At 35.4% G+C, this 18,161-nt stretch overlaps 1 protein-coding gene across 1 annotated transcript in view; it reads right to left on the bottom strand.

Annotated features, from left to right (window-relative positions):
• Window positions 1-9,745: 9,745 nt before the first annotated feature.
• The window catches only part of LOC100376472 (substance-P receptor-like), a 63,079-nt gene continuing 54,663 nt past the window's right edge, over window positions 9,746-18,161 (bottom strand). Inside the window, exons 4-6 of the mRNA XM_002735349.4 lie at window positions 11,975-12,381; window positions 11,661-11,759; window positions 9,746-11,230 (exon numbers count right to left, since the gene is read on the bottom strand). Coding sequence (XP_002735395.2) covers window positions 11,006-11,230; window positions 11,661-11,759; window positions 11,975-12,381 — 731 coding nt within the window. The 3' untranslated portion in view covers window positions 9,746-11,005. The remainder of the gene's footprint in view (window positions 11,231-11,660; window positions 11,760-11,974; window positions 12,382-18,161) is intronic.

Genomic DNA, 18,161 nt, shown 5'->3' with positions numbered 1-18,161 from the left:
AGTATTGCGTGTCAGTCTGTTATATTTTATACACACACACATCTGGGTACAGTCGCAAAAAGCTGCGATGATGCATTGAAAAAAATGCCCACGATGATGTAACTATTCTCGTTGTATTATTATATTTATACATACGTCTTGAAAGTTTCCATTTGACTGATGTACAACTATACATTAGTTAAATGAATATCCCTGATTCCCATTTGATTCTTGACAGTTCAATACATTTAACAGAGTGTCTACAGTCAGCACTTTGACGAAAAGATAAATGCAGGGCGCCGACAGAACCTTAGTTCAGGCGTCAACTGCACTTTTGAGTTAAATAAATATGTATACAAATGCGCATCTGTTAACATAAATGCTACAGTCTTCATCTGTTACTCGTCTTTAAAATAAAAGAGAATCGATATTCATTTCCAAATCTGAATTTGGCAATAATTTCTAAGATTAAACTTTGACAAATGTATAAATTCACTGTGTTACACAGAAAAATGTCAAATTTGTTTTGCCGCATGCAACAAAAAAAAAAAACCTTCATGTACTCCCGTCATGCACCACCTGACATTTTGAAACAATATAATTGTCAGATTCAAATTTGATATGTTTGCTTTAGTTTCAGAACTGCCTGATTTACCGGAGCGTGTCCACATACCAGAGAACTGCTCGTTGATATGAATAAAAATGCGTGGATAGAACAATAGGGAAGAGAGAGAGAGAGAGCTGTATAGCAATTATAACCGTTACTGTCGTGTTGTAGAATCGTGGGGACGGCGTCGCAAAGTGTCAAGGCGTTTGAGTGACGTTTATATTGCATACAAGTATTAGAAGTCGGATAAAACGCCACATGGCTTGTCTCGCCACGATACTAATGTCTACAGTCAATTTACATGGCCACAGAAGGTCTATTGAATTCTTTAGTATTTGCTCATATTGAAGAAATAATTTAATTACGTCATTTTTTGTTGAAGAATCAGCAAAATCGTTAATAGCTTAGATGTCACAGACTGCATAATTTGCCGATTTTGTGGGGAGAACTTTTCCTATATTTTAGGTATAGTATATATAAAAAAACAAGTTCACAAATTATGTAAGATTAACTATATTGGTTTACGAAATATGTGTGATTTACAATAGTGGCTTACAAAATATGTTATCTTATACAATCGCCATATGAATACAATATTAATGGTTTACAGTCCGTATGAGAGAATTGTGGTTAAATAATGAGTGTATCGAACTTGGATCACTCTGTCTTTTTTATGCTATACTATTCTAGAACCTTATCACGAAATATTGCACGAGTCATTGAAGATTCAGTATTTGTTTCAATTGTTCGCATTAAGCTTGCACATTAAAATGTTACAGGTGGATTTTATATTCAAGGTTGCATGACGATCTAGTGATGACTAAACAAAGATGATGTCGTCCGTAACTCAATGACCGAAATGCATTGCTGGCATATGAGAGGCTGAATGTGTGGGTGTACTAAAAACACACTGACAGAATGAAAATGAAGATAAAGTTATACAGAGTAATACAGATTTTCCAGCCTGACGTCAAAGTTTCAATCGCTAAATTACGAAGCTACGTTTTGCTATGGCATGAAGGCGTTTTGTGGTATACTTATACCTTTAGTCTTGATACTACTGTCGGTCCATTATAATATGACCTGTTTTACAACAATTATAACTTAAAATGTATTTGGCAAAGATTGACAGATTGGACGAGTTGCTACAATATAAAGCAATTAAAGCATCTCCCCTATACCTGCTTAAATAGTAACGACAAAAAAGTATTTTCACAACAATCTATTGGCAAACAATTAATAAATGACGGGTGTAATGGAACAGAGAGTAAATATACAACCCACTGTGGAAATATTTAGAGGGAAACGAATATTCACATAACATCAAACAACACGAACTAGTGCGCCTCGCCACTGCTGGCGGACATGCCAATCACTGAATCTTTCTCATTGACCAAAAACAGCTCAAAATGCCCCCCTCCCCCACTCACTGTTACTAGATGGGAATAGTTAAGCTGACTCTAAAACAGCACAAACTACCTATAGTTTTCACTATACGCATAGTATTCGTGGTTCAGAACAAAAGGGGAGGCATGTATATGTTTATAATTCCGGGTTCGATATACTTTCATAGTTTGCTTAGACTGCACGTTTATATATAGATTTTCCATTACACCTAGGAAAAGTCCCGGAGGAGCTAGTCGCATAATGTCATTGCAGCATAGAGGCAGTCAAAATGTATAAACGCCCCTCTAAAGAGGAGTGCAGATCATGGCAGATTTCCTTCACCCTCCCTGTGAAAGAAAGGTAAGATTAAATAGTGTTGTCCGTCAACCTAGTTGAAACTTAATTGATGAATCTCGGATTTGTTGTAATTGCATTTATGTGCCACAGCGTGACACGAATTTGAGAATTCACATATATGTTACAAGGATGTCGTTCTAACTAAATACAATTTTCAAGACATGAATGAAATATATACACTTCATGCAGATTATTTAGACACATACTAACCGTACATATACAGTATACAAAGACTGAAAATAGATGTCACAGATTGGCTGAGAAATAGTTATGTTTTTTCCGAGCATGTGTTGTTTAACAGGTTAACCTAATCTTGAAGTTTGTCAGATATTTTTGATCAGCATTTGTATAACCCTGTCTCGTACAACTACGTATCTTATATTAAATCAGGTCCAATCACCATTGGGTTAATATGCTGTTTCATCGTGGAACTCTCAGGAGCTGAGGAAAGTTGTAAAAATCTAACCTTGGTTAATGACTGTGGAATAATTAGCAATGGATTGAATGGTGACAATATTCAAATGCTCAACTTGAGGTATATTTCAGCATTGCGAGTTTCCTTAGTGAATGGTTATTGCGACACGTCGTTTTTTATTCTTAACGTATATAATCTCTATCACTGATTGTTCGTTTGGATTTTACAGCAACATGATGAGGCATTTAGTTGAGGTTCATTTTTGTTCTGCCTTCTTTGATGATTCTTCGAGAATGAAAGTTTGTACCATCCTCAATTAAATCTAAGCTCTCAATGACAAAGACGATTCTGGATTATCTGGACAAGAAATTGATAAACCAATTACTGACGATAGCTTGATGTATCGAAAGTCAAAGGACAAGCTACAATGGCCATTCATTATAATTATTGAAAACTGTTTGACATACATAAATCACAACACTTAAAATAGGATTAAAAACAAGCTAAGGGCAAGCGCTTCTCCACTGCAGACAGTTTCGCTCGATACCATCATACATACTGACTCTCATAAAAAGAACAGCTTGAAATGGCGCGTAATAAGCACATTCCCACATAAATAATTAGCGATACAAAAGTAGACTAAGGACATTACGAACAAATACGTGCAGTGTAGTGTGTGTTGTACTCTTGCAATGTGTCAAAAATACCGCTCATCAAGTAACTAAGTCTGTTCAAGTATTCCACACTTCTATTATCGTCATCTGAATACAAAACAACAATTACAACATACCTAGTTGCTCTTTTCTAGATTGTCACGAGTTGTTTCGATCATATAAGAAACTAATTATCTATTGTTAAAAGGACACAATTGTTATTATGCGTTATATGCACAAGATGTAATTATGTATCTATAATACGTATTGTTATGTGATCTCGACGTCGCCCTTGGACAAAACAGGACGAGTATCCGTGTGATGAATGAACAGGTGTCGAGGGCCAATTAACGATTAATACAATTAGCTGTGTGTGACATCATGGTATTTAAAAACTGAGACAGCGAAATTTTGGCTTGTTGCTGCTCGAGATCTTGACCAACAAAGGGGGTATAAAATTTACACGACCCTGAAAGTGGAGAGCAGTAGTTCCACGTACTACCATAGTCGAACACGTCGAATCAGTCTGAAGTTCAAATGGGAAGGAAGTCCTAGCACTGTGGATGAGAAGGTCGAGTTTGACGCTTCAACTCGTTAACTCCAGTCGCTGGCGACTTAAAATTCACAGGGCGACGCCGCCATCTGACAGTGTTTGACGCACGTCGGGAAACGTCAGGTACGGAACATTCCTACACACATACTGGTTAATCCTGGGCTTTGAGTTATTATACTATGTTGTTAATTGCTATAAGTGTTCTTTTCCTGGCCAGTTTGTTTATGTGGCATTGTACGAGTGCATGTCACTGATATACGTGACGAGTAGGGAATGCCGTTTTTCCTCCTGGTCGTAGGATCTTTACCAACCTTGCTGTGGTGTCTACAGTGCAAAATTTCTTAACCCCCACCTCTTACCAATAGGATAGTTGCGTTGGTACGTGATGAGGGTTACGTTTAGTGCTGAACTTTTGCAGAAGCGGGCGATACTACAGGAGAGAACTGTATCAAGCATATATACAGGGAACCTGTAGTTTTACAAAATAGGCAATCATATAGGCCTGCAATATTTTAACTTGAAAATATTACATAATCCGATCATTTATTTCTAGACATGTGAAGTACAAGTCACGTGATGTTGCAGTATGATTATGCATTTCCTTGCAAATGCACAGTACCTGAATATAGTTAGCATGAATTATTTTCAAACAACTGAACAGGTATTTAAAATATTTAACAAATCTGATTGAATGATCAAATCAGTGTTTTCAATTCAAGTGACATGTAGATTAACGTTTTAATCTAGTAAAATGAAATATGTAAGCGGTGTGTACCCGCAAGGACTATATTGAAAAGCCAGACTACGAGTTGATTTGACGATTCTTCTTGTATGACAATGACATAGGCGACAATGACGGAATCGCTATGAAACATTAATTTGTGGACAGGTTTTCTTATTTTGTAGAATAAATCCACTCGGGGGGTGTCAGCATCACAGAAAGTCATTTAGGATGTTTTTACACGCCTGGTTAGTAAGGACTGTACAATGAAAATGATAATTCCATCTTTTAGTACATTCATCAGATTTTCAAATCAAATTGGCAAATATTGTTCTTTTTTATTTGGCGACTTTAAACGACTTTGAAGTTTGATTACTTGCACATAACGTAGTGTAAACTTCTAAATCTTAACTGCAATCTCGTAACTCACGGCAACTCAGAATGGTGTGATCAAATCATATGTTTGTCCCTTGAATGGACTTTTATATATAGATGGGAGCTTTAAAACATGCCTATTATTTCAGGTTATATCATGAGTATCATGAGTTAGATCATAAATATTTACAGGTTGGTCATTAGGCAGCTCTTGTATTACATCCACCTGCGACAATTGCATTATGCAAATACTATGACTACAGATTCCAAAACTCCCATAATTCATGTAATAATGAATTGCATTTACGCATGGTGTGATAGGACTTCATGTGATATTCTGTGGCCTTTCCCCAGTAACTAGCATTTACAAAATGAAATTTTCCCAGACTGCATATTTCTGGATAGTTGGAAGATTTTGAGTCTTATGAAAGAAGAACGTACTCGGAACTTTCTGGTTTGCAGTTTTCCTCTTTAATATAACAAGCTTGGAAATTGAAAACAAAAATATCCCGTACCGTGGCAAAGATGGTGTTCATACCATACGAGTAATTAATCCACAATCCTTTTCAGTGCTTCTGAATAATGGCTTAGGTAAACACACAAAAACAATTGTCTGGTTTACATTAGTGAATATATATAGGATTTAATTCTCATATATGAAAACATAGTAACTCTTATGTTTAAAATTGACCTAGTTTAAAATGGCCAATGATATATATTTATTAGTTTAATTGACGACTCGAACACATATAGTACTAATTAGTAATTATTGATTCTACATCGATACAAGCATGTTGGCAAACAATGATTCGTTACTAATATTCGTTTACTATAATTAAATAATACGTATCTAATTACTGTAATTTGTTAAATGTATAAACGGCACGCACACACGTTACCGGTAATACATACTATATATTATGTTTGTATAAATGTTATAAGCTTGCAAACTATTTAGTTGGTAAGACGAAAATGTAATTTAATCTGAATAGTTTATTCACATTCATTCAATATTCCTTCTATTCGGGACCAAATATTGAATGACTCTGTTTTGTTTTTGTGAAATAAGATAGAAATCGAATCTGTACGGTGTTGAATCGTAGCGGAAGTCGTAGCGCGTAAAACAACAAATATCACTCTCGCGAAATTAAATCCCCTATAGGCCTTCCGATTTTGAATTCGTACTATAGATGAAAGTTGTGTCAAATCTTTGGTGTGTATAGTAAATTTGCCGATGTTATTGAAGAGTTTGTGTAATTACTGAAGAAATCTGGTGAAACATGAAATAACCCAGGGGGGTTACTCTATATGAAAACCTTACATCATGTGCATTCTTGATAAAAAATAATAAGCCCCTAGGGCTGGCAGCACATTGGCAAACCATACCCCCTATTGCGGACCCAATGTAAATTCAGTACCCCCTAGAGCAGACATATATTGAGAACATCCTACCCCCTATTCCGAGCATTCTCTGCCGGTTTTAGCACTCAAGTGGAGTGTGATCAACTCAAACAAGCTATTTATGGTTGCTGTGTATGCAACTCCTGTTGGTGTCATTCGATGTTTTATGGGTCCGCCAATTTGGGGCCTATGGCGGTGTATGGGAGTGGTTGTTGCAAGAGGGACCTACAACGGGCGCAGCAACCCTGTGAGTTTATTACTGGGGCCTATTGCAGACATTAGAATTTTAAAGGGGCCTATTTACCTTTATTTAATACGTGTGTGCTGATCTATATATGTATATAGATGTACTCAACTCTTCCGTGGCGACAGACTTAAATGGGGAGTAATATAATAATGTATTTATTCTGGTATAATAGTTGTTTTGGTACATGTTATTTGACTGATAAGCAACAAAATAATAAACATATGCCTCATATTTGGCTCTGTATATCAGACATAACCCAATTAATGCTGTGAACGCATGGTCTTCAACTGACATTGACAATGGTCTATGAGATCACGTGAGTAATATGGTTATTATTTTCACAGAAAAAAAAACTAAAACTGTTGAATATCAGGATTGAATGTTTTACAAAAATACTCGATTTTGAATTGTTCTAACGATCCATTTTCTGTGTCGTATTTTATGAAATTTAAATATAGCGACATAAGGTAATTTGCACGTAAATCATATCTCTCTATCGGAAAACACATCAAGTTCACACAGCACAATTATATTCATGATTTTGCCTAATTTACAAGCCATACGTGCATTTCCGTCATAGCTTATCGCAAACAGGAAAATGCATTGCGGTGTTGTATCGTATTAAACATGACAATAAATAAAGCCCAAGTGAGGTTTACCGACAATCTGTTATGTTTGCAACGATGAGGCCCAAATACTGTACTTTGAAACTCGTGTTTTATGTTTATATGTTTGTACAAGTGCTTGTAAATTAGATGTATTGCTTTCGAGGCTTTAATTGACCCACCGTAACAACATACTTTGGTAACGTACACATAATATAACACTTTATAAATATCTGATTTTTTACGTATTTCTCAGTCCATGTCTGAAACATTCAAGCATGTGATGAGTTCAATACACTCGCTACTTTCTAGTAACATTATAAAAGAAATTGTCTTTTTCATGTATGCACGTGGCGCTACTGCTCTCTGAGATTAATATTTGTTTTCTTAGTGAAATAGTTTAGGCTGCTGAATTAATCACATTCACATAATTATAAAGATGATTGGTTTTCTACGGCACACTGTCAGCTTATTTTATTTCTTTTACTATGACTCAATTAACCAGCTTATAATTGTATATAATCCCCTGATGTTTCGGTATGAAATTAGACAACTATTCAACGCGTTTCGTAACATACCATATGTAGGAAATGCCAATGCCCTGTCATTTTAGTATATGAATTGGCTATTCACTTTCAAATTGAATAGACGTCGTATGTTTTGTATCCCTCCGTGGTTTTAATATAACGGTGCGTAGGCGTAGAGTGGCTTGGCAGATATTGAAAGTCTAGATGTACGTAATGTCTAGAAAGATAACAGATGTACAAAACGTTACAAAACATGTTGCGGCCCAAAACCAACTCACTTCTCTATGAATTGAACTTGCACATGAACTTGCACACTTGACGACCATAATCAAATAAAACATGTTTACCCCCCCCCCAACTCACACATGGAAACATACTTTCTCATACATCCGCTTTTCAATTATTATACCACCACAAATCTTGGCCTAAATGTACCTTACCCAGAGACATTGTGAAATGACCCCAATATGAAGCATAATTTAGCGCATGACCGAGATATTGTTATCAGTCGGTTGACGTGTGAATGTCTGTCTATTTGTCTACAACAATGCCAAGCTGTTACACGATTCCTGTAATATAGAAGCAACACTCTCATTTCACTATTTGCGATCGCTTAGGCGTGCTAAAATTTCTAATTCTTTAGCTTTACTGAAAATGTACAATAGCTTCCTATGAATAGGTGTTTGAAAACTGTTTATATGAACGTTTATGTTAAATTACAATTAAATATACGTTCATCTCAATATATATTCTAATTTGACATAGAATGAACATTAATTAGCACAGAATGAGGTGATGTAATCATATGCTAATGTAAATGCACACCACAATAACTGCAGATACCAAAATTATTACTTCATCTGTACATGTGTAGGTTATGTCGATGTACCTAGCTAAAAAATACGCGGACTCTGTGGATGTTCAGTTTGTACTACAATAGTCATTTCACCTCAGTATTACAGAAATAAAAATATACGAAAATAATTGCTACAAAAGCTTTTTAATACAAATCCCCGCTTAAATTAAAAGTGAAGTGTTTCCATGGTGAGTAATGATACGTCTACCCTTGTCAATGAAAACAAAGTTCCTTTCCTTAAGAAATAATATAATCAAATAAGTCCACCCACCCAAATGTAAATACCATGCTCAATAGAAAATGCTTTTGAAACAACCTGTTTATCATCATCGCCATATACTTCATCTAGAGAATTCCTAGTAATTATTATAAAAAAAACTACGACATATTAACATCATGGCTGGCTGTCTACGGGTATGACATGTAGACGATGCGATAGACTGCATGTGTGTTTGTAGTTAACAGGGGCAGCTGTTTCAGCTGTGTTATAGGCTTTGTTTGGCACTAAATACAATCAAACAAATAAATATTGGACATTACAATACTTCACACAGCAATCATTATAGAATACATAAAGTATTTCCAAATGTTAGCATTAGGTATCACTAGTAATGTTTTATCGCCAGTTGTGCAGCATGTTTGTTTTCGATGTCATATATTGATAGCAAAGTAGTATTTTACCATGTACGCTCATTTGTGCGTGTTTGTATGCGAGGCGTGAATGGGTGTACGTGTCAATATGATTGATTTGCATGTTAGACCGATGTCCTCATATTAGAATCCAACGGGTCTTGGAGGCTCACTTTCAACAGATCGCAGCATATGACGAAATCGCATAATGAATGGCATAATGAATGAATTATTTAATTAATTAATAATAACCGCTCTCAAATTGACAGCGGCTGGTAGTACACTATAATGTGAACTTAACGACTCATTAACCGCCTGCTTTTCTACATATTGCGAATGAAGTAATACAATTTTTAGCAGCTTACTTTAATGATTGTACCTTCTGGACAAAATAGTTGAAGACAACTCTCTTACTAATAACAGCACAATCAGAAACTGTACATCAATATTTAATATAAAGCTTCACGTATACAGTAAATTACTGACATCAAAAATAACTATATATTAAATTCAACAACACTGTCGAAGAACGAACTGATTCTGCAAAAGTTGTAATTATTTTAACAATTCATATATAATCAATCACCACTTTTTTTTGGAAAATACAAAAGTGTACATCTGAATTTGGAAATCAGAAAATATCATCCATGTTTTCATGGTAACATGTTTATCTTGTCTGAATAAAGCATATTTGAATAATCATAATCGACGTGTCATAATCGACATGTCTGAGACAATTTTAAATGATTTGACACCAAAATTAGTAATATGGTCTGACCACTATCAATGAACCACTTACAATTCCTGGGAGTACTGAACTGTAGGGGCCTAATTTTAGTTTTACATATAACTATAAGCTATTTACGTTCGCCTCAGAATAGTTTTCGTTAAATTGTTATGAATAAAAATGCACAAATGAGAACAAATTATTACCAATATCAACACATATGTAATTACAGATATGTCAGACAATCAGTATAGGACATGAAGTATGAAACACATATTTGTAATATTAGTATAAGTGATCATCACTATGTATTCCCGTGACTATATAACAGAAAAAAAAACTAATGTCATAATATTTTACTAAATACAGTAATAAAACACTAGATTATTGTCATAAAAAGTTGACTACTAAAAACAATGATAATTTGATAACTTCGTTGATAGTAAAATTCAATCATAAGTTCATACAATACTGAATTTTAATAATAATAATTAGTCCAATGATCAAATCCACTACAACTGTTGAGAAATCGTGCAAGTTTGCCAAGGCGGCAAGGAACAATTCAATGATTATTAACAGTTCATGTCGTTGAAAACAATTGTTTTTGACAACACCGTTTAATTGGCGTCTTAATGTAAAATACTTCGGATATATACATATAATTGAAGAAAAAAAGAAAATCTAAAAGTCTAAAGCAATAAATAGTTATTCGATAAAACAAGCTATAACAATTAGTTAACTTGTTAAACGTATATAATATTATTTTGATTAAGTATGAATACTTGTATCAGCGTAAACTGTGGAAAAGTACACAGAGGCATTCCATATAACAATCGATGTTCAGAACCGGTGCTTTGATGCACTAAATTCAAAAGAAAATATTCCCATACCTCATGCTTTCTCCTCATAATATTTAGATTGAACAACTCAGTCATACTCGTTAGGAGTCGGGAGATGAGACTGTTACTAGGCGACTGATTCTAAGACAGTACCATCGGTATGACTGTTGTACGAAGACTTCACTGGGCGGAGACCTCTCCGCTTTCGCCAGCAACGACAAGAGAACACTTGAATGAAACCACGCCTAAAGTTTTCATTAAAGCCGCAGTATATCAATGGGTTCAGCGCAGAGTTGGCGTATCCAAGCCACAAGGTGTAGAAGAAGATATCTTTCTTTATCGGTACGGGGACCTGCGAAGGAAATACAAATGATTGTTTTCAGAAGTGTTGTTCTGCATTTGCATAACAGATCGCCGTTCACATACACCGATTATCGTTTGTTTACACTTTTGTGATTGAGAAATCACTACCAGAATTATCCGACGGGGTGCTAAGGATTTCATTGGAAAAGTTATCAGTTACATCCGTTAATGTAATTTCGTTTTACATACCCGTAAATCAAAAATCACAATTATTAATAATAATTCGAGATATATTGGGTAAAACTATCAACATCTTGAAATAATGCCCTTTTTATGGAGTCTACATTGTTTGTGAAGTGCTTGAATCGTTTGCTTACATGTGTGTATGTATATATATTATTAGCACGTGTCGTGAACTCAGCTTTTTTAATTTTTTGTGTTTTAGAAAGCAGCAATATTATGAATGAAATTGTACTCACCCCGAGGTTAGGCCCCCAATCTATACATACCATAAATAGTTGGTATGGCAACCAACATATGGCAAATGTGACGACAACAACAATCAACATTCGAATAACCTAAATAAACGAAAAATAGAGAAGTTTAGATTAGTGAACCTTCACAATAAAATGTAACGTGCGTAATATCAATGGAAGAATGTACCTGCGACTAATTTCACTAACTGTGTATTTTATATTATGGCCCGAATAGATCAAAAAATGGTTCTCAGGGATAGACATGTCTGAATTGTGTCTGTGAATTGTGATGTAACTGAGTAACATAGCGTTCCAACCTTGCGTTTCATTTTATCTTGGGTCGCAACTGTTGATTCGATTCGTTCTCCGGGAGCTCTTGTAATCCACAGCCTCCTTCCAATAGACAGATATGCAAACATCATTATTCCCAGCGGTACCAGGTACGCTACAACAAACAAGCTGAGTGTGTACCATCCCTCCGCTGGCGTGAATTCCCAATCCTCGTAGCAGAATGTCTGGAACACGCCATCGTCCCAGGTATGCTCTTCGTAAGTCAAGTGGATTGTTATCGGTATGTTGATTAGAATCGAGATTGTCCAGACCGCTGCGATCACGATGCCGGTATTTCGTTCGGTGATTCGTGCACGCAGTGGGTGGAGGATTGCAAAGTAACGATCCCCGGCGATCACGGTCAATGTCAGAATGCTACATATTACTGAAACCCCTGCGAATAATAAAGGAAAGAATGAGTTATTAAAACACAATTTTGTTCAATCTAGTGCAGTTCTAGTGTAATATTCAAATTGATCAATATATAATACTACAAAATTGTATGATTTAGTAAACTTGACAAAATATGCATATTACGCATTTTCAATAATTTGGAGTGTAGTGTTTAATAACATTTGCCGTCATACCAAGTGACCCATACGTTTATTCAAAAATCATGTGCATGAACAGATTACAATATTCAAACGATATTCGATTATCCGAACAATACTGTGTAGCTTTTGAACACGACTTGGTGACGACCAATATATAACTTAAGTCAAAAGAATTCTATGCAATCAATGTAATTCTGATGATTTTCATGAATAGCCCTGCGATTAACCGATATATTTGTAAAATGCAAACATTTATTATAGGCGGTTGTTGATACATTATATTTTTATATCATGTTATTACTGTGATTTATAGCACTAAACGTGGTTCCTATGGATTTGTTTATGTTGCAAATATATCGGAATTTTGTTCGGTGACATTGAGAGAACGAATCATACATTTTTCCTTGGAGGATACCTATGAATGCGACGAACTGCGAACATTTTACATTATTGTCAGTGCGTCATTTTGTTGTGTTTTTCAATTAAAGTATTTTGAAATAATGAATTATAAAGACTACTGTTCAATTGTCATTTTTGACGTTTTTCCATAAACATACTGTCAGATACTAGCCAAATATGTATTTACTTATAGAATCGGACATTGAATATGTGTTACAAGATTTACAACAAATACGGGTACATATGCTGAAATGCGCATGTGTAAAAGAAAATGTGCGAGTAATAGTTTCTAATAGTAGTGGACAATCTCGTATAAGCATATCTAATGGTGCTTGACGGATGTAACATTTACATTTAACTCAAACCAATACCTCATACCTTTTGATTCATGGTATTAATATCCTCCCAAATTTAACGAAGGAAGCAAACCACGATAGGATGGGGCTTTAGGTGACTATCCTTATTTGCAATAACCGCTCGGGAAGGTAATTTATCTCAAGTGATAAGCACCACAGGGAATTCAGAATCAAAATGCAGGCTTCTTCTAAAAATGATGACGTACAGTACTTAGGTAATGTTAGGGAAATAATTGACTTTAGTCTGTTTGAGCTAACAAATGTTTTCCAGTCCAATGGAATTGAAATTTCACTATAGAATAACTCGAAAGCAGACAAACCGATTTGAGTGAAATTATCTGTCTGTAATATGTCGTGAATATGGATATGAAAGATGAATGCCCAGGTACTAGCGTGAAGTGTATCTGAATAGAGTTGCTGATGAATTTCTACTCCCCGGGGACACTAACAGCGTGTTGTTGATTGATATTTTGGGGAGGTAGCTTATTATAGCAAAATCTACACGACACAACACGGCACCACGTAATACATTACAGTTGAATATCAGAGAAGCTTTTCATACACAATACAACACAGCGCATGCGACACAAGTCGACACAGTGTCGTAACTTTGATTTCGACAATACTTTACAATACAACAAAACACAACGCGACTCAACACAACAGAACAAAACAAAACAAAACAAAACAAAACACAAAATCGTACGGTTCGGTAAATATACAAGACCATGTAATAAACACCTCCACGTTATCTATGTAAATTGTCGTGCGTGAAGGCCACTGAAGTGGTTAAATTGAGGTAGGAATCGAGACCATTGCTATAATGATAACCACACTTATTTGCTATTGCGTGTCTAAAGTATTCACATTGTCGCAGAACAATAACAGAAAATAACTGATAAAAACACGAAAAGCAGCTTAATTTAATTAAATTGGTTCAGAATACAAAAATACAACACTAGAGTCAATAGGATCCCTCATTCTCCCGTCGATTCCTAAGTCTGTGGTACCCTGTGACATAAAGTCGAAGACAACATGTAGTCGACTTCTCCAAAGAATAAGAAGATTACATAAACATGTCGATCATAGTCATTTTTGATCACGTACACTGTCAATCTAAATGTATTAAATTTCCAATAATAAGGTCAAACTTATAATGTCAATAAGAATACGTCTACCTGCATACAAGTAGCTCATGACTTGATATATTTGTAGTATATTATCTCTGTGGCCGATTTAAAATAAATAAATTAAGACTATACCACATGGCCACAGAGTATAAGTGTAGTTTGGGATGGCAATACTGTTTTAGAAGTATGAAAAACTTTGCACAAATTGATGCGAAAATTTTACCTAACTTATCACGGTTTTGGGCAATGAAATTCCACCATCAATGATAATGTACATGTGTCATACTACAATTACCCTCCATAGATGACAATGCACATGTCCCATACTACAATAAACTCCCCGTAGACCGAAATATTACAACGTGTAATTTAGTAATAACACTAAATTGAATTCCACATCGTCGACAATGTAACAACTTGAAAAGCAGGGCTAATTCAGGTCAGTAAATTTAACTCAAATAAACGAAAACGTATTAACTTAAAAAAGCAGGGTTACAATTAATTCCATATCGACGTCAATATACCAGTTTTAAATATAAGGCTAATTCATACATGGTTACAATTAATCAAATACGAGTATTTTACAGAAAATAAAAAAGGGGCAACTATTTGCTATTTCCCCCTTTCCTGCGGATTACTGCCTCTAGCTACTTGGTGTTGTTGCACTGCAACTCAAGTGATGTTGCGTGAATTTGAATCTTTAAAGGGCGGCAGTCGTCGCGTCGCGTCCTGTTCGATATGGGAATCGTAGCGACGTATACAATGCGTGTTTATTTACATGAAACTCTAACACGCACTGCGCGACGACCACCGCGCTTTAATGTAACATGCATTTTATTTTTACATTAATTTCAGCTCAGAAATCAAACAAATCTGCAGCTTGTATGTTCAAATTCACTGATTCGCTTCGTGATTACTGACATGTTATTTAAAATTTATTAGTTTTAGCTTTAGTGTATTACTGATTCCTTATCTTTGCCATATTGCCCAAAGTATATATTAACTGTAATAATGGATCATTAATCTGAACCGTATACATAGACTTTAGTATAACAGTCGTCACGAAGCGATTAAGTCCATACGAATGCACGCAAAATGTCTGATTGCCTGAACCTGCTAATCCATGCACTTATATTATTCGAGAATGATTGAACAGAAAATCAAGAAAACCAATATGTACACTGATCTGTTCATGCTAATGAAATTGCGATAAATCTTGTTCGTTCGTCTTAAATTGTAGAGCTTTTTTGCAATTATACTTCATCACCCGATATTAAAAGGAGATTTCATGACTTAGCATACGCGTGTGCGACTCAAATGCAGTTTGTTTTTGAAGCTCTATTAACCGAAGCGCCCCGCTAATATTTATAATCTCTACTTGTAATTAATTGATTTCGTGGAGATGTCAAAATACGACTAATAATAGTTAATTGAATGGTTAGCGTATTAGTAATACCTAGTAGATACAGTGTGTCCTGAAATAGATCTAAACACGAAACTGAACATAACGACACCAACTTATCTTTTCATAAGTTTGGTATGATTGTCAAACTAAGCGTTACATCATCAGAGGAGAACATAAATATTCCACAAACTATAGAAGTTTTATTTCCACACTGCTCTTTGCTATAATGTATGTCTTATTCTCACTGTTACTTGTGTCTAGTTCTTCCCATGCCAACATAAGTGCAACAGCCGACATTTCCCGGATGCCGCTAAACCCTCCATAATATGGCACCCAAAACACCAGCATATTAAAGCGGGAGGGTCGTCACCTGTGCACGCGCGGGAATAGAGTCTCAAGCAACGATAACACGCGCTAAAACGCAAAGGTTCATGGGTAGACGCTTAATTGGGAACAATAACACGCTATGGCCATCTGACGCATGCGCAGGTGACGACTCCCTCGCTTTAAATCAATGTACAGAATTGTGGTCATGTTAGTAGAAACAAACATGAAATATGGATTCGTTGGAAAAATGCTTTTATGTAAGGTTATCAATTTTAATTTGCGCTAGAAAATATTCTGTAGTGAAAACATGATCTGGCAAAAAAATATTCAAATAAGACATTCAAATTAATGTACTTGAATTCAATACTACTGGAATATACTAACTCATAATTAGCTGTGCGCTGAAAATGTTTGTCCACATGTTAAGCAGTTAATAGCATTGCTTAATCAGAAGGAATTGATACATAATAACATTTGTTTTTTACTCTTCCCTATTGTCAATATGTATTCCATGTAACAAAGCTTTTATTGTTTCCCTTTTCACGTCAAATGCTAAAAGCCAAGCAAAATTGAAAAAAAACATATGTCATCAAGGTTCAGCGCCTCGTCAATCACATGTGAAAGTAGCTTGTCAGTCTGGCAACAAAATAGATTACCTCTAAAATGAAATACTCAGTTTGATCATTTTAACATCATGCTCGAATAAATGCGAAAATCATGTGACGCGAGAAGTCAACGTAGATGGAATAATGACGATATGAAACTGTACGCACGCCGGGTGCTGAAAATAAGCTACATTAATTTTCGTGAATAGGAAATTTGAGTTCGTCTGATTCGTAAATGGCGCGGTGGTCTATGTTCGATACGCGCCACATGCGCCGAAGTGTTGAAACGATTGATAATTGTGACTATAATGTTCATTTCGTTATTAAGTATACTGATTGGACTACACAGTCAACTATGAATATAACACGAAATGGTAAAAGTTACAGACAATTGATTGTAATAAAACTGAGGTCAACGCATGTGCAGGGCTCTCAGTGTGCATATTTTCTTTTTCCAGCCACGTAATGTTAAAATAAAATGTACTGAACGTATGGGGACATAATAAAAACATGCCCGTGGCATAGTTACTGAACAACATTTTTATTCTGTTTGGTGAATACGGGCTTTGAGCTGGTGAATATTATTTATTCCTATGAACACTTCTGACGCCAATATGCTCACAGTAATTCATTATTACACCTCATTAAAGTATTTTTTAGAAAGGAATGGCCCACTATTATCAAACTTAGACAAATTACATTTAAGTAATTCGCAGGTAGTTTAATTATAACTTGACTTGCGGACTCTATGGTAACTTCTTATTGCCCGACAGCATGGGTATAGCAATATACAATTGAGTAATAACGTAGAACACAAAAAAAAATGTAAATACAAAAAACGCAGATAAGGTCTTTATTGCCTTTTATGTTATTTCTTAAGTTGGGGAAACAAACATAGTAATTTATAGTCGATACTTGTTTCAGAATATTGAATTCTCGTCAACGACCTATGCACCATCACGGATTTCATAAGCATAAACAAACACGATTAGGATGTACATGCAACGTTTCAGATGACACATATACTGAGCGATTGTACTTGTTCGGCATCGGAAAATGTTACAGCTGTCATCGTTCTTCGGTAATCTAAACCACAAGTGCGTGTATGCATTAATCGAGTAAAAGATATATACACTGCTTAAATTGTTTTAATTTCGCCATGTGCTATTCAATGTTCACTGATGTGATATTCATCGATTCGCTAGTGGCTGCCGTGAGAGAGAGAACGACCGGTACCGCGCACCAAAAAAGCCTTCCGCAATCGCGTCCACTGTTGCAAATAACTTGGTTTGCATGATCAGAAGATCAGTAAAGGCGTGAGCGTGGGATTAAAACTCTCTGTACTCGGACATTTCTTTTATATATTCAAAGCAAACACGTATGTTACGTGTGGAAGAT

This window comes from Saccoglossus kowalevskii, chromosome 19, assembly GCF_978046115.1.
Source record: "Saccoglossus kowalevskii chromosome 19, keSacKowa6.1, whole genome shotgun sequence".
Taxonomy (NCBI): domain Eukaryota; kingdom Metazoa; phylum Hemichordata; class Enteropneusta; family Harrimaniidae; genus Saccoglossus; species Saccoglossus kowalevskii.
The sequence above is the reverse complement of the archived record's forward strand: the minus strand, read 5'-3'. Positions and strand labels throughout refer to the sequence as shown.